Raw genomic sequence first — 23,750 nt, 5'->3', positions numbered from 1 at the left:
AGTTGGTTTGGGCCGCACATAAGATACACTAACAATAACGATAGCTGATCATCCAAAAAACCATAGAAAACATAGTTAACATATATATATATATATATATATATATATATATATATATATATATTATATATATATATATATATATATATATATATATATATATACATATATAGCTATCATTTTTTTTTTCAATCCCCCTATACTTACCTTTCAATCGCCCTGTTCAAAAAATCCTCTCTAGTTATTATACTATAATCACTTTTTGTATTGTTTCGATGCAATATCAGTAAAGTGCATTTAAGCCAGGCATTGTATATCAGGGTGCCCTGACCAGGCCTGCGGTACCTGACATATACACCACTGTGACCCCAAATTGTGACCTGTTTTGATAATTACACCACTATGTTAGTTAAGGGATAACAACTTATAATGGGCCAAAGAGAATAATATATAATGCCCCATTAGTAATACAAGTAGAAGTATGTAGCAGGGAGATAAGGTCCATGATGCTCCAGGACCAGGTGACTTTTATTCACTTGTCCGCGTCCCTTGAAATAATAAAAAAAAATCTCCCTTAACTTACCTTTTAATCGGCTTGTTCTCCTGTCCTCTTCTCTTCTTTTCTCCAATTCTGTGCTGCTGATTGCTCTTCTCGCGCGGGTGTCTCCTCTGTGCTGCGCTCCGCAATGGATGTTGGGCGTGATGACATCACGCCCGACATTCACTGCGAGCGCCGAACAGAGGAGGAGACAAGGGGGGGGGAGCCGGAGTACCAGCTGACGTGACCGCAAGGTAAGTAGTTTCTTTTCTTTCTTTTTTTTTTTGCAGGATTTTTTTTTTTTTCCCATTAAGAGCGCTGCCCCCTTGCCACAACCAAAACTCCTTCTGGGCCACATTTGCAGGCGTGCTGGGCCGCATGGACAACCCTGACCTACAGTTTGATGATGTCACAAAAAGTTTCTCAAGAGTACATGGGGGCATTAACATTCTTAATAATATATAAAACTGAGCCAAACGATGCTTGGTAACACTATAGATCATGGGCCTGATTCATTAAGGAACTTAAATTAAGACGTTTCTTATTTAAGTCTCCTGGACAAAACCATGTTACAATGCAAGGGGTGAAAATGAGTTTTCTGTTTTGCACATAAGTTAAATACTGACTGTTTTTTCATGTAGCACACAAATACTTGATAGCTTATTTGTACACTGACATTTAAAGTTGATATTTGTGTGCTACATGAAAAAACAGTCAGAATTTAACTTATGTGCAAAACAGAAAACTAATTTTCACCCCTTGCATTGTAACATGGTTTTGTTCAGGAGACTTAAATAAGAAACTTCTTAATTTAAGTTCCTTAATGAATCAGGCCCTATGTGTTTATGTAAAAACGTCAATAATGGGTATAACAAACAATAAATGTACAATATTTGTATGTATATGAGCTCTGCTAACATAATGTGTATTGAATTTCTAGGTTATAGGTCTATTATAATCCTAGTACATTAAGACTTGCAGAATTTGTTTTATTCCTCCAATGCATTCTGTCAAGCTGATCTGCCGCAACTTCAGCATTGTTATATTTAGAATGATTTATTCAGTTTTCCTCATGACATACCATTCTACAAATAGATTGTATAGGCTGAACCATACGCAGCCTATTAATTTACTGGGGATATGTTACATCACTGAGACACTTTGGCCTCAGTCATTCACCGACAGGCTTATCAGCAGCTGCACATCACAATATTCCTGGAGGATACAAACTTCAGACCAGGAAAAGTGCTGAACTGCAGGAATTTCAAGCTTAAGAGGACGGCTCGTGCTGATCAGTGTTAAATATAATTGGGCAGCATTTCTATATATTTATTCAGAGTGCAATGATTTATTTTATTATATATTCTAATTTATTCATTGGCAATAGACAAAGACAAATGAGAAAGATATTAGTTTAATCCCGTTGGTGAGTTGAAATCGACTGTATTTCAGAACTGTCTGCTGAAATATAACGTACACTGCATTAAGTCTACAAGTTATTTAGTTTATTACAAAAAAAAATCTCTATGTTAACAATGACCATAATTGCATTGACAGAAGAGAGACGAGGATCTCAGAGTAACCTTTTTAATGGTTATATTAAAACACAACAAACACTGGATGCCTTGGACAGACTATTATGAGGCCGAACCTCCACTGAATTATTATGAAAGAAGTTTACCCATTGTGTAAACGCTTGTTCTCAGCAGTGGGAATACACCAAGTTAAACTACAACAGCAAATAGCCTTTAGTGTATGGAATATAAACAAAAGCTTTCACCGCACAAGACAAAATAACAATAATTCCTCCTCCAAAAGATATCTGATTTAAATGGATTTCCTGGGATGAATTCCCCAAGGGGTGCACCCTACACTAGGCAATATTGGTACAAAAAGAAAGCAGAGAGAAAGAAAGTGTATATGGGGCACTCCAAGCGGTATAAGTTTAAAACCTCTGAATTTTTTTGGTATGCATTAAAAAGTAGAACTGAGAGCGAAATATTAAAAGAAAAACATATAAACACACAGTGATACAAAATATAAAATGCAAACTATGTTGCAAGAGCTCCGAAATTAACCCCTACACTTATAGAGGCAGTAATTAGCTAGAGTAAGCCTATCTGCCCAAGTGAGGCTATAATGAGCCCAATATAATAATTAAGTGTGACTCCTTAATGTTTTTGAAGTCAATACCTATGCCAATATAAATATTCGTTAGGTACCAGTATAATATCAGAAAAAAGCTATAATAGTAATCACTAATTATAAGTGAAAAGAATGTGTCTTAATAGTTCACAGTCATTAGGAGCAACATAAGTGTACCTATAGTAGATCCCTACTAAGGTATAATATCTAATGCAATCGTTAATAATGGCATAAGGTAGGAGTATGCAAGTGCGGTTCCTACTGATCGCGGGATTTTGTGAAGGGTCCCTGCCTATAGTTACTGGGAGGCAATCAGGAGGATAGATAAATCAAAACAAGGAGAGGGATTTCCGATATTATACTGGTACCTAACGAATATTTATATTGGCATAGGTATTGACTTCAACAAGTCAACAAGTATACCGCTTGGAGTGCCCCATATACACTTTATTTCTCTCTCCTTTCTTTTTGTAGCCTTTAGTGTATATTATATAATATACATCTGATGGAATTTTATAATTTCAGTGCCCTTAAAAAAAGTTCTACATTCATTCAAGTTTTAATTGTGTTTTCAGTGCGACCAGATCCCCCAATTTCTTTAAACTGGACAGTTCTCAATATCAGTGGGACTCGCTTACGTATGGACGTCCAGTTAACATGGGAACCTCCAGCCTCAGCTGATGTTAGAAGTGGATGGATATCGCTGGAGTATGAAGTGCAAATAAAAGTGTCAAATGAATCGGAGTGGAAACCGGTAAGGACTAGGTGCTGATCTTTAGGTCAGTAGTAGTGCTAAAATAAACTTTTTGGTACCCACACACTTTAGAGATGACATACAAATATAGTAACCAATAAATTTCTAGTCTTGTAGTCTGCCTATAGGATATTCAACAGGTTCAGTTTTGGTACTTGTAAATAATTCAAGTCCACTATTGTACTGTAATAAGTTCTATATTTGACATAATCTAAATTAGTGATGGACAATCCAACATAATTCAAGGATGGCACGTGTGACCCTCCAAACTTCAACAGGGCTGAAGCACATTACCTTTAATTTTAAAAATGAAAATACAGCCCCAAAACGTCCTCGACACCCCATCAGTCATCTCAAACTACCCTACATGCCTCTGATTTTCCACAAAATGCCCCCACATGCTCTCTGACCCCCATTTGCCATAAAATGCCTCCACATGCTCTCAGACCCATTAAAGCTCTCAGATGCCACATGTACTTCGCAACGCCCCCAAATGTCACTTGACCTAGCTACATGCCCCCATATACCACTCAGCCCTCCCTACATACTGCTGAGACCTCCCTATATGCCCCTCACATGCCACGTAGACCTCCTCACATGCTTCCAAAATGGAACACCCTTCTTATGCCATTCAGACATCCCCACATACCCTTCATAACTCCCCACATACCACATACCCCCCAAAATGGACCTTCCCACATACCCCTCACTTGTCCTTCAGACCTCCCCACATGTCATTCAGACCTACCCACATGACTCGATACCTCCCCACATGCCAATTGAACCTGCCCCATATCAGAAACTACAGCTAGAGCTTGAGGAAGAGCACATGGTGTCAAATGCACTGCGTACTCTCCTCCTCATCTGATTGGTTGTGCTGCGTGACTTCCTGCAGTGTGGAGAGGAGATCACATGACACGGAAGCCAGCTACCCCCCATTCAGGCGTATTCTGTGCTTTTTAATAGCAGAGAATAAGTCAGATAGTGAACATAGAGCTGGTGGCTGCAGGTGAAGGCTCTGGGGCCATCTTTTGCCCATCACTGATTTAAGTACATTTACCTTGCACAACCTTTTAAATTTTTCCTGTTTTGCTGCCTAAAAAACAAATTTCAAAATTCCTGTACTACCGGACGCAACTCGCATTTCAGCTGTCTACAATGTGCTTCAATATTTGTTTCTTTCAGTATGATGTAGTGGCTACCACGTATTTACCGGTCTACGGCATTAAGACAGGAAAGGAGTATTTGATCAGGGTCCGGTGCAGACAGCGAGGAAATGAAAGATTTGGAGAATACAGTGATGTATTAGTGATCCCAACATTTATCTCATTAGGTATGCATCAGTCGTTAACCTGCTTTTTAATAGTATCTAGATATTTCCTTTTTATAACCATTACACATGGGACAAAACAGTTGGGATATGATATTTTTGGGCTTGTTGTAATTATGTTCTGTTACCCATAGCAACCAATCAGGTATCACCTTTCAGTAGTATAAGGTAGTCGGACTTTAGCAAGCTAACATGTCTTTGGTGTAATGTTTGTTTTGTCGCTACCAATAAGTATTGTCCAATGCGATTATTGTGGTTCCAACGCACAAAGAGATTTAATAGCAATAGATAGCAGAATTTACAGCAAACCATGTTGATGCATGAAAGGTATAACAATAAACAGGAAAGTATAAACTGAATACATTACGCAAGCGCGTCCTGGGCCTAGGTCCATATCCAGTCTTGTAGTCTGCACTCAGAAAGTGAGAGATTTACACTGGCCCAGGAGCTTGCTTATATGCAGTTTGAATTAACATAAACAGTTATGATGTCACAAATATACACAGATAACACTAAGAGAGGTCTTCATTGGTCCAGGGTTAACGATGTTCCAGTAAACTGCTGGTCATAGGTCAGTTCATTTGATCTCTCTCCAAAGGTGGGGGCAACTTACTCCAACTGTTGCCTACGTGTCTTCCCGCTATAAAAACAGTTTAAACTGACCCATAAACAAAGTGATTTTGAGTATTAATCTCATACCATTCATAACTTGCGATCGCAATATGCAATCGCTTCCCTCTTGGCACTGGATTTTAGCTAGTAAAATATAGCTCCACACATTTCTGTGGACCTGAACCATAGTTACCCTTACTGTAGTGTTATCTATGAATAAATATCTAATACATTTACTAATAAATGAATGTGGATTGGAACTTTAATAAATATGTACTATTTACAAGTGTAAGTGTGTGTGTTATTAATCCGTGCGATTGCGTCATTACACGTGGCACACTAATTGCAATCACACAATAAAACAATATTAATCAATTTACCCTACTTCATCCAATTATTTGACTTCCATATTGGTTGCTATGGGTACATGCACTATGTAATTAAATACGTTCTTTGGTGTTGTTCAACCATTTTGATGTATCATAACATTATGATCACACCTTACTTACTTACTATATAGAGACTTATACCCCTTTCATACTGACGTCATCACCAACCGCAACTTGGCTTAAAGCGGCGATGTACGGACCGGGCTGTCATTTATGTCGTGTAAGTATTATTTTAGGGGTTAGGGTTGTGATTAGGGTTAACCCTAACTCCTAACCCTTATACCCCTAACACCCCTAACCCCTAAAATAGTACTTACACGACATAAATAACAGCCAGGTCCGTCCATCGCCGCTTTAAGCCTAGTCGCAGGTGGTGATCACGTAATTTTCTCCAGTCGGCAACTGAGCGAGTCGTAATATGAAGTAATCTGCATTGCGGTAAGTAGTTTTTATCCCAAGTCGGTGTACTATTGAATCGGAATCCTCATGTCGTTGTCTTCTCTGTCGGGGTAGTCAGTACCGTTAATAGGTACTATACACACGCAAAATCAGCTCCTAAGAAATCTTCTGCAAAGTAAACTCGAGAATCCCTATTTATAACAATACCAATACCTAGTGTATTCTAGCATACGTGAGCTGTACAGCCGGAAACGGCACAATTCCATTGTCGGACGTAGTAATTCGCCGCGCCAAATTTATGTGACGGAAACGGCTTACGACCAAATTCATCTAGCTGCGTATCTTGAGATTCGTTCCTTGATGAATTCAGGAGTGTGCTAGTTATAGATACGTGCGTAGAATACAGAGCGCAAGTTGCGTTCAAAGTGCGAGCCCTAATGAATCAGGCCCACTGTGTTTAATAAGTTACAGGTTTTTTCTCCACTTCCCCTGCTCATCTTGTCCTAGTCCAATGCTATTGGCTAATTGTTTGCTATTTATATCTTTGAAAATGATTTTGGTTATAGACAGCAGTTCTTTTTTTTCTATTCAGTTTCTATTTTTTTCTATTCAGTTTCTATTTTTTCTAGCCTGATTTCTCCTTCACATAAGAGAATTGCTGTAATTGTAATATTCATTTTAAAAAGCAATGTCATGGTTTGAAAACTTGAAATTTAATTTCAGTGGAGAATAGGAGTCAATAGGTAATACGCTTTTATTGAGCTTGTGCAAGCTGTACGATGAATATATATCCCTGTTTTTGTTGCAGATCCACAGTTTATTTGGCCCTTATTTATAATAACCGGATTATTTACAGCCGTACTGGTTTTGACATTCATCATATTCTGTAAAAAGAAAAGGTAAGTTTTATATATTAATGATTTTATCTATAATACGTGTGATAATGCCACCCCTTCCCCTGTGAAATAACAGGGTTTTAGGGGCCACCTAGGTAAAGTAGACATTGATTGACATTTTTTCTATAAACATCATCATCAACATTTATTTATATAGCGCCAGCAAATTCCGTAGCGCTTTACAACCCATGAGGGTATATTTACTGAACTGCGAGTTCGAAAAAGTGGAGATGTTGCCTATAGCAACCAATCAGATTCTAGTTATCATTTATTTAGTACATTCTACAAAATCTGATTGGTTGCTATAGGCAACATCCCCACTTTCTTTCACTTTTTCAAACCTGCCGTTTAGTAAATATACCCCTTGGAGTACAGTATAACGTGAACAATCAGCGTATTTTAATATAGTCACTACAGAGGACCAATAAAATCTCTCTTAACGTTTTCACATTCACAGAAATGAGTGTTGAAAAGAAGTGAGTGCAAGAATAAATTGCTGTTTTAGTGACATTATTAACGGTTGTACTACAGATATGGTTTTTATGTACAGTGATATTTCCCTTGTAGAATATCTAACTCTGTTTCTCTGTCTTGGAGGTTGAAGATGTTGCTTCTTCCACCAGTGCCTGTTCCAAAGATTATAGGGATTGACCCTGCTCTACTACAAGTAAGTATGACATGTGTCACATCTGCCAACCAGGGATCTGCAAAATTATTTTCTCATTTCATATTTGGTTGAAATTTTGAGATTAATTTGTGCAAGAAAATTGATAGTTATTTTGAAGGGTTTGCTGCGCTATTCCTATAGGACCTTTATGTCAAACACATTGTGCGTAAAGCATCTCAATAGCTTTTGGAAATCCCTGCACATGGCAAGAATATATCTTTCTCGATGTTCAGAAGTGTTGATGGGTGGTGCACATTATTTTTATAGAGAACTCGGATCTCATGATGAGATAAGAACAGCAACTGAATGCAGCCCAAACAGTGGGCACAACTTAGACCCTAAGAGGTAAATTTATCAAGCTGTGGGTTTGAAAAAGTGGAGATGTTGCCTATAGCAACCAATCAGGTTCTAGCTGTCATTTATTTAGTACATTCTACAAAGTGACAGCTAGAATCTGATTGGTTGCTGTAGGCAACATCTCCACTATTTCAAACGCGCAGCTTGATAAATTTACCCCCATGTGTCAGTGTGTTATTGTTTCGGCGCGCCAAGTGTCACTGTGTCATTATTTCGTCACACTAACTGTCACTTTGTCATTATTTGGGCACACCAAGTATCACTTTGTCATTATTTGGGCACACCGAGTATCACTTTGTCATTATTTGGGCACACCGAGTATCACTTTGTCATTATTTGGGCACACCAAGTATCACTTTGTCATTATTTGGGCACACCAAGTATCACTGTGTCATTATTTGGGCACACCAAGTATCACTGTGTCATTATTTGGGCACACCAAGTATCACTGTGTCATTATTTGGGCACACCAAGTATCACTGTGTCATTATTTGGGCACACCAAGTATCACTGTGTCATTATTTGGGCACACCAAGTATCACTGTGTCATTATTTGACATAACAGAATGGGCAGGTTTCAATACACTATATTGCATTGCTTGCAACCAGGGGACCAAAAATATATTGTAGGATGACGGCAAACAGGTTGCGCACCTGGGGGTTGACCTGTGATATGCTAGTGAAGCTGATGAATAAACATCCCATTGTGGACACTAAATTACTAGATAGGCTGTCTAAACTCACGTGTGATCGCTCTATGACATGGAGGAACACTATATGTTACTTTAATCTGTCTGGATTCTGGGCCTCCTTGATTACAAGTATTGTACTTGGCAAGATAAAGGAAGCAAGATTCCTTTTTTAATTGTACAGTTCATATAAGACTCAAAGGGCCTGATTCATTAAGGATCTAGAGTTAAGAAATTTCTTATTTCAGTCTCCTGGACAAAACCATGTTACAATGCAAGGGATGCAAATTAGTATTCTGTTTTGCACATAAGTTAAATATTGGCTGTTTTTTCAGTACACAAATACTTGCTAGCTTTATTATTACACTGAAATTTAAAGTTGATTTAGTACATGCTCTACCCCAACTATAAATCTGTCCCAACATTTTAAATTTACCTCCCCCTCCAATGCAACATGGTTTTGCCCAGGTGCAAATGTTACTGCTTTTTTATGCTTTGCTCTCCTTAATGACTCAGACCCTCAGTATTTAACTTATGTGCAAAACAAAATACTCATTTGCACCCCTTGCATTGTAACATAGTTTTGTCCAGGAGACTGAAATAAGAAGTTTCTCAAGTTAAGATCCTTAATGAATCAGGCCCAAAGTCTTAATTTTGCAGAAGAAACAAGCCTAGATTTCTAGGTCACATAGATGTGCGATCCTTATTCCGAGAGTTACTTTGTGCAGTATTTAATGGAGTATGACTGCAAAGTAATAAAAACAACAACTCAAAGTCATTTGAACAACCACCCCTTAATTAATTCTGTTCTTATGAGACTCGATTATGTACTGTATTATATAACTTATCTTGGGCTACATTTTTTGGCATAATTTAACATTTACAGTTTGTAGCTACATTGGTCTATGTGCGCGTTTTAATGCTATTGCTCTAAAAATTGGGCAAAAAATGCCCCATTGAAATTAGTGGTTTCAATTACTGTCACCGTGGGGGAGGTATAAAAATCCGCAAATATCTTGTATTTGCATTTCCGAATAAAAACATTCTGATAATCTGTATGAAACTCTCAGTCAAACAATGCCCTCATCCAGCTCCATCTTGCCACATAATTTATTCATTTATCCTACGGTTTGATTCTTGTAAGCCAGGAAAACCAATATTTCCAGACACTTAACTGTAATGTTTTAATTTCACTGTTCTGTATCCAGTACTATTTTCTCATTATGTGTTCATGACATGGTTTATTCTGTTGTACAGAAAGGAAAACTGGATGAAGTCAGCTCTATACTTGCCAGCCATGACAGCTATAAGCATCAGCTGTGCATTGATGACCCTTGGGTTGAGTTTATCGAGCTTGACCTTGATGATCAGGATGAGAAGAATGAAGGCGCTGATACTGACCGCCTTTTGGGAGAGGAGTATCCCAAGTCCCACAGCTGCTTGGGCGTAAAAGATGATGACTCTGGCCGGGCCAGCTGTTGTGAACCTGATATCCCCGAAACTGATTTCAGCAACAGCGACACATGTGATGGAACCTCGGACACCGGACAACCTCGAAGTGCAAAAGACAACCAAGCAGATCTTCTGTGCCTTAGTGAGAGATCAAATAATGGGGGCTTGCCTACAAATTCCCACATGCCAAATACAGACAAGATGAGCACAAAACCAGAAGATGCTGAAGTTTGTCTGTTACTCGGTAATGGGACAACAAATGCGCCTTCTGTAACCCGACTAAGCAGCATCGGTTCAAAGCCAAGCATGGATTTCTATGCTCTCGTAAGCGATATTACACCAGCAGGAAGACTTCTTCTCTCACCGGGGCAAAGACTGAGGATGGAAAATGAAGAATGCAGTGAGCCACCCACCCAGCATCCCACAAACCTCAACCCAGACAATTCTTATATCTGTGAGGCCGCGGTGACGGCATTCTGCGCTGTGAATTTCCCGACAGAGGCCTCACAAAATGTTCAACCGAGTCCCAATACCGATAGCTACTTCACCCCGGAAAGCCTTACAGTTGCCACCATGAGTTCTCAGGCTGCAGAGAAAGCTTCAAGTTACGAGACGCCCGTGGCCGAATATACCTCCGTTCACATAGTAAACTTTCCACAGAACCTTGTGCTTAACACTACTGCTCCGCCAGGCAAGGAATTTGTTACGCCATGTGGCTACATGTCCACAGATCAAGTGAACAAAGCGATGTTATAATACATATTGGTTTCCTTTGAAATTGTACTTAACCAAAAAGAAAAAAAAAATTGTCTACAAGCTTTTATATGTGTTTTATTGTGTAAAGCTTAAACTAATATATTCAATGTAAAAAAAAAAATGCCAGAATGTTTATCAAATGATTTCATTTTTTGTAATAAATTGTAGCATAGTGTTGCCTGTTTTTAGTAAATGTTAGATATTCATCTTGTGATGCCAACCAGGTTTAGGCAACATCTTAAATTTACATCATTATCTGAGGATGTTGCATTTCTGCAACAGTCAAAGTATCAGAGGTTGCTCTGTATTGTCAAAGAGATTGTCCACGTTTGGACATCCCCTGCTATTTAGGCATGGTCCCTTAAATAGTCCTCACTGGACCCTTGCAACCATGTTGACAGGCTAGTCAGCAAACAGTTGTGTGTCTGTATGGGAGATCTAAACTCTCAGCTGTCTGGCTGTATACTATAATGTAGGCATGAGTCCAACTTTTCTAACCAACTGACACATTCAATGCATGTCCAGCAGCTGTTCAAACGTGGACAATCCCGTTAAGTGTTGGATGATTTTGTTCAATGAAATCAAGGTTTACAGTATGTTGTTGTTATTTGCATAACATCACACAATATGCAAAACTATTGAACTTGGGGATGAATAATGAAAACATGTGAGCAGACCAGGGAAGTATTGAAGAAGAAAACATTAAGTTGGAGCTGATATATTTTATCATAAGATTTTAAGCATGAATTATGTAATGTAAGACTGTTTAATAAGCTGCGTGACATGAGCATTTTTGCAAATGTAGCCACTGTTTTTATAATGATCAGTCTCTGATTCGCCCATTGCAGTACCCAAAAATTCTGTTCAGTAGGTTTCTACAGAGTATCATTTTTTTTTACATCCAGAATCCTGAACATCCAATCACTGTGTGGTATGTATATAGACTCTGCAGATACAGTATATAAAAATTCCTATTTTCATAATGAATGAATAACATAAAAGCCTTTTCATTGAAACAGAAAGTCAAATGCCTTTAATCTAGCTTGTAGAGTTTTCATGGCCCATTTATCAAGTAAAGTCTCTACAACACTTAAATTACAGAGATGGGCCTATTTTTTGGGCTTGCCAGTTGGTGAGCTATATGGTGAGCCAGGAGATGGGGGGAGATTTAATATAGGGACAGTTAGGGTCCCAAAACCTCTGCGTCTATAGTGGAGAAAAAGGGCTATTGGGCCCACCAGGAAAAACAGTTATATGATCAGAGGAGTCAAAAATAGTAGAAAACTCCATTTTCTTTTATTCCCTCTACTGATAATGTGATGATTTGCAAATTATTGCAATTAACTGCTCTAGAACAAAAAGCAGAGTTGTTTCTAACCTACGTACTTATGAGATGGACCTTTAAGCTGACGTATATATGACATATAAGCTGAGCTGAGAAAAGATAGTAGTCAAGGCAGCATTTTTGTAACTCTATAATATGTTGTTTTCGACCATAAAGACAGCAGAAAAATGCATGGTTTGCAAATCATTTTATTATCATTTGGAGGATGTGTTAAAAATAACTAGACATCTCTTTTACTTTATTACATGTAGCACATGAATCTGTGTTTATTACATGGCATAAATTACAACACAGTATTGGAATGGCTGCTGGATGGATTTGAAGCATGAAGGGATAGTTATATAACATTATAATGAGAGACAGATAGTGAACAGTACTTTTCAGTCTGCATCTCATTTAATCATTTCTTAGGGACTGATTTTGCACAGTTTGTATTTTCACTAAACTTGATACCTGGGCCAAATATTTTTTCAATATCAGAGAGTAAAGCCAGTTACCCACTGGCGTTAAAAAGCAAGCATAAGTGTTTTCTAACGCCAATAAAAGAATGCAAGCGGGTATGGGGCTGGTAAGGAGCAGATTCGGCACGGCAGTGTGTTTTGGCCACTGCCTGCTCTATTCACTAGCATTCGCTGCAAGGAGGGTCCTAAGGAACCCTTCATTGACACTCTCACCGCTTTGTGTAAGCGTTGGGTGCACACCGCATGTGAAACGCGATCGCATTTTGTCAAACGTGATCGCGGTGTCACTGACATTGTCTTTCTGTCAGTGGGTAACCGGTCTAACACTACATTAATTATGCAGGTTATGTGTACTTTGTAAGACACACAAATGTGCAGGGAATTTAGTTACATGTTTAATGTTGTTAGTAATATATTTTAATTGGGGGGGGGGGGGGGCCTTAAGTGTGTTTCCTTCTCCATTCCTGCTAGTTTGGGGAAGGTCTCAGAAATGTGACGTGTCGATAGGGTAGAATGGTTGTGTGCGCTATTGTGTAGACAATAGTTGTGTACACTGTTAATTTAGTTACTAGATAAAGTGTTAAGTATAGATGTGGTGTAGATAACACTACTGTAGTGTTTAACGTGAAAGGCGATGTAAAGAAATAGTCAGTGCATTTTTAATGCCGGTATGTACGTACCTCTCACTACTGGCATTACAATTCCCACCAATATTTGACAAGTCAGATCTAAAGTGCGTTCTTAACTAAGACTCTGTGGGGGCAGCCTATTAATTCACCCGTGCCTCACGAATATCAGGCAGGCCTCCTGAATGTAACTCATGAAGTGCCTCAGTGACGTCTCTGGTTCCTAGGAAAGTGAATATTGGTCAGCCCACAATCTGGCAAAAGGTGCCCTTGAACAAATGCTTTGCTGCCAGGATAGCATGATGGGAGTTGTAGTTTATAAACAAAGGGAATGTTAGGTACTACTATGTCGACATTGGAAATGTATTGAAAGAATTAGAGTGATCCTTTATAATTATATTAGTTTGACTAGCCTTTCGTACCACGTTAACTGGTACAATACACTAAGCTATGTATGTATGTGAGTAGTCACTCAATACAATTCAGCCAGCATTAGAAATCAATTATAAAATATATATATATATATGTATGATAAAAATGTTGCCTTTAAGGTAGAATGGTAAATAGCTACTAATGTACTGCAAAATTTGTCTTACAACAATATTATTTAGTGTTTTAATAAATATTATTAATGCTGGACACTAATGCATCTATTCAAAAGAAATGACTCAATAGCTGTTTTCTGCCTGTGCTAAATTGCAACTTTGAGGTTTTCTGTGTTTGGGCTATCTGCCAGAATTGATATATTGAAAAAAAAAATAGCTTTTACCTTATCAAGGCAAAAATAAGCCACATTTTGCAGCATTTGGTATGATTTTTCATTATCATCTTTATCTATCACAACTACTACAGCTTGTTATAGATCATCATGTAGCAAGTGAAATGTAAAAAGCCGTTATCCTGTATCCGTTAAGCCATGTTATCCTGTAGACAGCCAACAAGTAATGTTTTACACATTCATTATTGTGTTCTAGACCTTAAAATATTGCAAGCACTTTTACTTCTAGACTACAATTAGTCCAATGAATTCTCTAAAGTGATACTTTTCAGTTCTTACTAGCTTTTCTAAAGCGGAACCAAATTTTCTGCCACTCTATTTGTATCTGATTTAATTGCGCCCCTTTTGAACATCTTAGTATCCTCTTTTGCCCTATCCACCAACAAACACTGGAAAACATCAGATTAAAAATCACATATATTGCTGAATAAAATAAATGTAGTTTTTGTGCATTGTTAAATACACAGAGCCTGAGAACGTGTTATTCCTATTTCACAAGGACTGTTTACTGCCGATCTACCATTTTTTCACAGTATCGGCAGTGGTGATGGTAATCACGCAATGTTCTGAGGGCTGATAGTCATAGGATATTCATGCATCTGCAGTATGTTGCATTCAGTGGCTTTTGAGTGCAGTTTTCACACATTTAAATATAAGCATTGTTTATCCCTATGTGTAATGCAAGTTGCATACATACAGGTATTTCGTACTCTCCCGGAATTTCTGGAAGGTTCCCGAATTTTGGGGAGTCCTCCCGGAAGAGTAGGTGTCCTCCCAGCTCTTGGTGGAGGCATGGCTTAATGACGCGATTTGTGTAATCAGGTCCCACCCCTGCTGTGCAATGGCATAGAATTCTGGTATTTCATAGTAGGGGGCGGAGCCACATCCACACCTCCTGCACTTGTCACCTCACCTCACTTCCGGGATCTCCCAGAGGGGAGGCTTTAAAAGTCGGCGAATATGATGTATTTTTTCAAACAAGTGATGAAATTTGTGCAGAAGATATATTTCTGACTTGGATGACAAACCATCTAAGCAGCCTGCAGCATTTATGGGCCATCTAACATGTTCTGACACCAATCTTAACAAAGTACAGTTGCTTCTATTTTTAGGTACACATTCAAGCTGCTATAGTCATGCTGTGGAATGTACTTTGTGCAGGTGCATGAAACGTATCCGTGTATGAGAGCTCAGAACTCCACGCCAACCTAAGAAAAATAGTTTTGGGTGGAATTAGGTGACCTAAAATATAATACCAAGTTTTGTCTACCAGTGTCCAATCGATTTGGTAGGTCACCCAATACATCTAAAAGTCCAAGTAAAAGACCTACTTTCTGCTCGAGCGGACCTTGTTTGAGTTGTCAAGGCCCCTCCCCTGTAAATTTCTTATGCAAATAAGTTCAGGGAGGGTGGACTTAACCCAGAACAAGAGACCAGAACAAAAGGGAGGAACTATTAGACATAATGGGGGGACTGGACGAATTGTTGGATGCACTCTGCATCGGTGAAACTTTGTATTTTATTTTGGCTCCATTAGCCTTAAAGGCTCTTCCTAAATGAAGCTGAATCCCTAAATGTCAAATAGTTGCTAGCAATTTCATGCTGCCTCTTCAAATGGAAATATTTGAAGTGAGCAGTTAAATAATCCTTTTAAAAAAATAAGCTAATACTACATTTTTGGTTCATTTAAATAATTGAAATTCATTTTGTTAGCCCTCTACCTTTACAAACAACAATGTAGTCCTGAACCATGTATATATGAATATATGTATATATTCTTCAAGTGCCAAATTGTTACTGCTTATAATTTTTAAGATCTTTACTTTTACTGTTTATAAATATGTTATTCAACACCATTAATAGCTCTGACTTTCATTTGTGATCCATACTATACGTTCTCATTGCAGTTATACTACATATCCTGATATATTAGATATCTAAATATGTTATGATACTATTAAGAATATAAATGGCAAAAAAATAAGCTGCCAACAACAAAAAAATGTACAATCCTCAGTAGCTGATCCACAAAATCGTAAATATATTAAAATATCATTATAAATTAGAAGGAAGGAATGTTGTGATAATTTGTCTAAAAACAACATGCAGAAAACAGCAGTTTGAGCATTTCTATTGCACAGATCATCATAGAAAGTATATATTGCATTATAAAAACAAATTTTCTTATGCTATGTAAGGTTTTCTAGCCAAAAATAGCTAAATACCTCAGTGAATTTCCGAATGTCAGTTTGGTACTTTTCTGGTTACACAAGCCATTATAAGTCATTAAAATGTATATTTCAATTTATATTTGATGTTTATCATTGTTATATCTGTGTTCTCTTTTTTTCTTTCAGACCTAAATAAATTTATTTTCTTGGAAATGTATTATTCAGAGTTTTGTTTGCTAATCAAAAACAGAAATGATGAGAAAACATATATTACACCTCTAAGCAAAACACCTCTGGTCTAGTTTATGAAGCTCACCGGTGTGCTGGTCCGTTTGCTGCTCTTTAAAATGTTACTTGTGTACAATGTGTAGCGCGATCCATACACACAATTTATGCCAGTATCGTGATGACCCCTGCACTCTGACAGGCATATCAGGGGGCCTGGGGGGTGGGGAAGGGTTCACGTATAAGGGGCATGGAGACACAGCTCAACCATGATGGTTGCATTTTAACGTAGGCAGGGCTGCCAAGAGGAATTCAGGTCCCCGGTACAACAAATTCATGGGACCCCCCTTATAGTTGAGTAAGCAAAAAAATTTGCGCCTACGGCGCAAAAATTTTAAGGAATGTGGTCACACGATTGGGGGCGTGGCAATGTGCCATTGGGGCATGGCTAGCACATCAAAATCACTAGGTCCTGAATTCACCGGACATTTGTCCAAGCACTCCTGACTTTCAGGACATCTAGCACCCTTGTGTAGTATAGGAAAAATGCAGTGTGTACATAAAGAGTTCAGTCTTGCCCTGCGCCCACTGGGCTCACTAAACATTGGCATTGTCCCTACTAGAATCACAACATTTCACACACTATGCTGCTCTGTCCTACCTGTTCTTCTCACATTCTCCACCTGTGGCTGCTGGTTTCTTTAGTTGTGGCTTGTCTGGATGTTGGAATGTTGGAGGACCTATTTGGAAAAAAAAATGGCTACATTTAGAAAATTACAGCCAGACGCAGCGTTAAATCAATAGCACCCACGATTAATAATTAGGCCTTCCTCCAGCCCCAACATTAAAATAATAGTATTCACATTTAATAAATAAACCTATTTCCCTTCATGCAAACAGCAATACCTATTTCCCCGCAACCATCACTGCCATTAAATAATTCATAGTCACATTTAATAAATAGACCTCATTCTCCCCAAACTCACCCCCACATTCAATAGCCCCCAAACCACCCATCTTAAATTAATAATCCCCACTATTAAATTGCCTCACCATCACCCTACAAACAAAATAGCGCCCATTAATTAGCCACCACCTACCGCACACACACTACATTGCAACAAGCCCCTGTGCCATCACACACACATTACTGTGCCCCTTCATCACAACTACACTGTGCACTCTCTTCCCTTTTTTTTTTTTAACTCTGTGCCTCTCTGCCCCTTTTTTTCCTCTGTGCCTCTTTGCCCCTTTTTTCCTCTGTGCCTCTTTGACCCTTTTTTTTTCCTCTGTGCCTCTCTGCCCCTTTTTTTATTCTGTGCCTCTCTGCCCCTTTTTTTTATTCTGTGCCTCTTTGCCCCTTTTTTTATTCTGTGCCTCTTTTTTTCCCCTATGTGCCTCTTTGCCCTTTTTTTCCTCTGTGCCTCTCTGCCATTTTTTATTCTGTGCCTCTTTGCACCTTTTTTTCCTGTCTGCCCCTTTTTTTATTCTTTGCCCCTGTTTTCCTCTATGCCTCTCTGCCCCTTCTTTATAGCACTGTCCCTTTGTTTTTCTCCCCTTGACTCTCCGTTTCTTTACTTTACCTTCTGGTAGGTTCCTTTTTTTCTTTCCTCTTCTCTTCTGTCTTCATGCTTCTTTCCTCATGCTGCGGCGCTCCTCACTGACTGACGGGCGTGACTTGATGACGTCACGCCCGACAGTCAGTGTGAATGGAGAAGACAGGAGAGGAGGGACGAGGTGCCGCGATCACGTGAGCATTTATTTATTTAATTTTTTTATTTCTTACAGCTCCCCCCACCAACGGACCCCCCCGTGGGCATTTTTTTTTTATATAAAAAACGCAAGATAAAAAAAAAAAGAAAAGAAAATGAAAAAAAAAATAGCAGCGAGGGCCCGGCTCGGGCCCCCTGGCATGGCCGGGCCCGGGTAAAATGTACCCGCTCCCCCTCCCTCTCGGCGGCCCTGAACGTAGGACGTATCTATACACTAGATTTAAAGTTGCATGCTTTTCAAAATACATGCAACTTAAAATACAGTTGTAGATACGGAAGTGTACAGGCACATTTTTGCGTGGAAGCAAAACTCGCAAATTAAAGTTTCATTAAATCATGCCTTTGATGTGCAACACGAAACACCTTGGCTTTAAATCAAGCATCTAGATTAGCGATAGTAATCCTGATAGTCTTCTAACCTGCAAAATGGCCGCACAATACCCTTGATCTTAGTAACAAGGTAAAACAATACATATATCAAATAAAGAGACGCCTATCTGTAATAGCATATGAGCAGGAATGTTAAACAAGTGTTACAAGCTACAACAAACACATCTGACAGTAAAGCAGGAAGGAGCTGGGGCCGGAGGTGAAGACTGAGTGGGCCATCTCTTTCCTATAACTGATCTAGATGGTTCGTCCTGCATGCAAAAAGGTCCATGCCTACTTTCTGCTCTAAGGAGATCCTCTGCAGAGGTGTAAGCGTTAAATTCTATGACCTACTACCACTGTAGAACTGCTCCTGTCGTTAAATAAAATGTTTCAGATTTTCTCCTAAATAACTGCTCGGTTCAGCCTTATTTATGGCTTAAATTAATCAAGATACTGAGGGGCCACTGGGACTGCCATTATTACTTGTGGTGCTTTTGTCTGGAGTTTTTCTTACATTGGTTAAAGTGCACCTAAAGCTGCAACTGGACGGTGGCAAATCTGCCCTATTGAAAATATAGGATGAGACCCGGACACCACTAGGTCAGAGCTGATACAAAAATCAAGTCTGTTTGCAATGTAGAAATGCTGTGAGCCCCTCACATAGCCTGGAACACCCCTAAAAATGGGCTCTCTCCCCCCTTTGTCTAGATTCAGTAATCTTGTTCTGTAAATTAAATCTAATTTTTGAACTGCCTGCAAAAGTAGATGGATTGCACTTACTCCATACTCTGCAAGGAACACCCACTCTCAGCCCATATCCTCCCATTGGCTGGTGCAAACGTCTGCTCCTCCGCAAACACCACCAACTACTCCATAACATGGAGCATGAACACTGGATTGCAGGAACTTTGCACATCTATGAAAGGGCTGTTATGCAACTGTCACAAAATTCTAGTCTCTGTTTATGCAAAATCTACACACACACCTATATACAGCCATGGATGAGCTTCCTGCACCTCTCTATGGCAGTTGGGTCCACTGTTCTTGTGCAAACTGCTCCAGTTCTCCCAGATATGAAGGTGCCTTTTCCCAACTACTGTTCTCAGATCTCTTTACACGTGATTTATGGGATTTAGATCTGCACTCCTTGCTGGTCCCTTCAGAACAGTCCAGCACTTTGTCTTGAACCATTCCATGGTGCTTTATGAAGTTTGGAGTCATTGTCCTACTGGAAAACCTCTGACCTTCGAAGGAGACCCAGCTTTCTGACACTGGGTTCAACATTGAGCTCCAAAATGGCCTGGTAATCTCCAGATGTTACGATATCTGACACACATCCAAGACACCCAGTGCTTTATCTAACATAGGGGTGATATCGTTTACCAAAATCTCTAATATGGTCTAATTTGTCCACAGGATATTCTCCCAGCAGGAATGTGGCTTGTCCCTGTGTGTCTTGGGAAACTCCACTCATTTCTTATGTCCCACTCTCAGTAGTGAGACCCTCCATGGCCTCCCACCTATTAAAGTAATTTTATTGTTTTCAAATAAGCATTGCACAAGCTATTGTATTGTGTTTCCAAAGCACAAAGTAATTTATTTTAGCAAATGTAAAATTTAGCAGTTCAATACATAATTATAATGCAGTACAGCCAATACCAAAAGATATATACATAGCGCTGCGCTCCCACTGGTACCAGCGTACAGTACTTCACTCCAGAATACTGTGGTCAGAGAAGACTGAGGCCAGTGCCAGTTAGAGCTGTATTATATACACTCAGTGTTACAGACAGAACAATGCAGATGGTGTGGCTTGCTTCTATTGGTCCAGGTATCAGGAAGGTCCAGAGTGCTGCAGGTCATAGGCCAGTTCAAACCAAAATATCCAAAGGTGGGGGTCATCTCTCCAGGGGTTGTGCTCTGACTTTCCTGCCAAGAATCCAGTTACAACTAGTCTATTAGCATTTTATAGTCAGTATTTCTTTAAACATTTATTCCCTAACATCGCTAACTAGAGTATGCAATGTATGATCTCTTCGGCGAAAGAACCGGACAACTGCTGACGAATAGGGGATTAAATGATACCAGACATGACACATTTCCTATAACCTGAACCTTAAATAACACTAAAGTGTACATATAATCATAATATATAAACTAATAATAAACTAAATACAAACTGCTCATAAATCACTGTAAAACGGAACCAATATGAATATGAATTATATAAATAACTAAATGTTAGAGTACGAGTGTGTGCGTGCGTATTTTACCGTGCGATCGCGGTATGCCACGTGTTACGTGGCATACTGATTGCAATCACACAGCAAAACAATATTAACCAAAATACTTTCGTTCATCCAATTATACGACTTCGACACACCATATAAACCCCTTTTATTGATTTGGCAATGGATGATGCAAGTTGAAACTGTAGTACCTTGTGTCTGAGGGTTAGCTTAAATCTGTTTGGCAGTTGATTGAGATGCTTTCTCCACCATTCGAACAATCCTACGGTGCTATCTTTTATCACGTTTTGTCTTTGCAGGGAGTTTTGTTACAGTACCCTGGTCCTTAAATTTACTACTAACATTACCACAATATATTGTCTAGGCTTTTGGACATTTACTGAAATTAAATGCAAAAGTACACTGTTTTGATATTCAGTGAACATGGCATGATGGTGATTATTGGCTCCAAGTGTACCAAGTCATTAAAGCACTGGCTCACTAAGTGCATCCGGAAAATATTTTAAAATGTTCACATTATGGCATATCATAATCATTGTTCTCCAATACTTTACTGTGAAACATTAAAACATTTACTATAATTCCAATATTGATGGCTGACCTGCTATAAAAAAGCTTATTAACTCTTGGGCTCAAGATCAAATTGTCAAAGAGAAAAATTAAAGTATTTGCACAAAGATTATCGCTCACCAAAAATAGAAGAATTGAATTAATAAAACAATGAATGAACATTTTGGGACCAGCATATGAGGAATACGTTTTTTCTTTTTTGTAAAGGACAGGACTTCATGTAAAAAAGTGTTTGTGGGAACAGAGCTTCCATAAGAACTATAGACATTATTATGATTATCTTTTATTTATAAGGCGCCATAAAAGGTCTGCAGATACGTTTTTTCTTTTTTGTAAAGGACAGGACTTCATGTAAAAAAGTGTTTGTGGGAACAGAGCTTCCATAAGAACTATAGACATTATTATGATTATCTTTTATTTATAAGGCGCCATAAAAGGTCTGCAGAGACGTACATGAAATGTACAGTAGTATACAAAACATAATAGTACAAAGACCATGCATCTGCTAGTTAACAGAATACACATAAAACTGGTAATGCAGATCACGTTATTTACAGGACAGTGAGTAAGAGTGATGACAATGTCCAACGTGATGTAGGCCTGTACTCAAAAAACAGGGCTAGGGAAGCAGGCCTAGAGGTACAGAGATATATGCAATAATAGAAGGAAAACACCAGGTAGTAGGGCCCTGCTCATGAGAGCTTACATCCCAAAGGGACGGGGAAGATATAAATAGGGTGGCACTCTTTGGAGACATGGAGATGATCACAGAGGCAAAGGAGATAGAAGGAGCACTGATAGGCTTGAATAAAGAAATTAGTTATAAGGGCACGCTTGAGGCATTGGAGAGAAGATGCCAATCTGATAGGGTGTAGGAAATAGTTCCACAAGAGAAGAGCAACCCAGGTAAAGTCCAAAAGGTGGCAGTGGGAAAAGGTGTTCAGTGTTGTAGCGTGGCAATGGTCGTTGGCAGAGTTGAGATTGTTAGAGATGAGGTTGGAAATGTAGAGGTGGAGGATTGGCTGAGGGCTCTGTAGGTGATTATGAGAAGTTTAAATTTAATTACGTAGGGCACTGGAAGCCAGTGCTATCAACAGAAAGAGAGAGGAGGAGATGAGGAACCCCTGGATGGGGTTAAACAATGACCTTAACCTTGCTGAACTGGCCATTTGATGTATCTCTACCAGGCTGGGGACAGCTGTAGCAGAGACCGTGAGAGGTGCAGAATGATGAGGTGAACTTCTGTATACCTGTGACAGAGTATGTACACCAAATTTTGACCAACAGAGCAATAGATATTCTGTAGGGTGCCAGGACAGAGGAAAAAGGAGTAGTTGGATGCTGATATGAAGAATGAGTTGGGTCAGGTTGCAAAGTCAAGTAATATACTATAAGAGAGTCGTTGCTGAGATTGACAGAAGAAATGTGCTAACTATTATTGTGAGATCGGTGATAGACTTGATCTGTGAAGCTAATATATGTCAGGCACCTGCTCTAGTGGTGTCTCTGGATGCTGAAAAGGCATTTGATAGGGTCTCCTGGCCCTTCACCTTTACCTTTCTCCTATTGAATCATTTTTTGGCAGTAAGTCTCCTCACAGTGGTCTTACCTCCACTTTCTATTGCCTCTTTATAGTGCATCATCAACCTGAAATGGATCGCCATGAACTCAAATGGGAAAAAGGACATAGGAGAGGTTCTTGATGTAGAGGAATAATACAAAATCAGATTGAAGGTCTCTAAGAGCTCTATTTGTGCATGAACTAAAGAAAATGCCTATAAATGACTATACAGGTGGTACTTGGTACCTACCCGCTTGCATATAATCTTCCCCGATTCTTCCAAGTCTTGTTGGAGACTTTGTGGTCAAGATGGATCTTTTTCACACATTTGATGGACCTGCCCTAAGATTGTGAGATTCTGACGAAGTGTCCGTGACTTGATCCTTACCATTACCTCCTTGACACTCCGCCCTGTTCATCCTATTCCCTTGTACACCATCCTATCGCAGACACTGATAAATATACAATGACTCTGGTGGGCCACATTCTTAATGCGCAATTGCAGCTTCCTGGAAGCAACCTGACCCTCCTGCCTTACTAGCGGTAATCAACAGAATCTGGCAAACTTATATATGTGAATATATCACAAGCATTATTAACGACCACCTTAATAAATTTAATTTCATATGGCTAAAT

General features: G+C 39.0%; 1 protein-coding gene across 6 annotated transcripts in view; it reads left to right on the top strand.

Annotated features, from left to right (window-relative positions):
• GHR (growth hormone receptor) overlaps positions 1–16,578 on the top strand; it is a 316,411-nt gene extending 299,833 nt beyond the window's left edge. For all 6 annotated transcript variants that reach the window (XM_075184043.1, XM_075184050.1, XM_075184056.1 and 3 more), the window contains 5 exons: positions 3,259–3,437; positions 4,623–4,770; positions 6,976–7,066; positions 7,661–7,730; positions 10,034–16,578. In XM_075184043.1, coding sequence (XP_075040144.1) covers positions 3,259–3,437; positions 4,623–4,770; positions 6,976–7,066; positions 7,661–7,730; positions 10,034–10,984 — 1,439 coding nt within the window. In that variant the 3' untranslated portion in view covers positions 10,985–16,578. The remainder of the gene's footprint in view (positions 1–3,258; positions 3,438–4,622; positions 4,771–6,975; positions 7,067–7,660; positions 7,731–10,033) is intronic.
• Positions 16,579–23,750: the final 7,172 nt, after the last annotated feature.

Source organism: Mixophyes fleayi, chromosome 1, assembly GCF_038048845.1.
Source record: "Mixophyes fleayi isolate aMixFle1 chromosome 1, aMixFle1.hap1, whole genome shotgun sequence".
NCBI lineage: Eukaryota > Metazoa > Chordata > Amphibia > Anura > Limnodynastidae > Mixophyes > Mixophyes fleayi.
The sequence above is the reverse complement of the archived record's forward strand: the minus strand, read 5'-3'. Positions and strand labels throughout refer to the sequence as shown.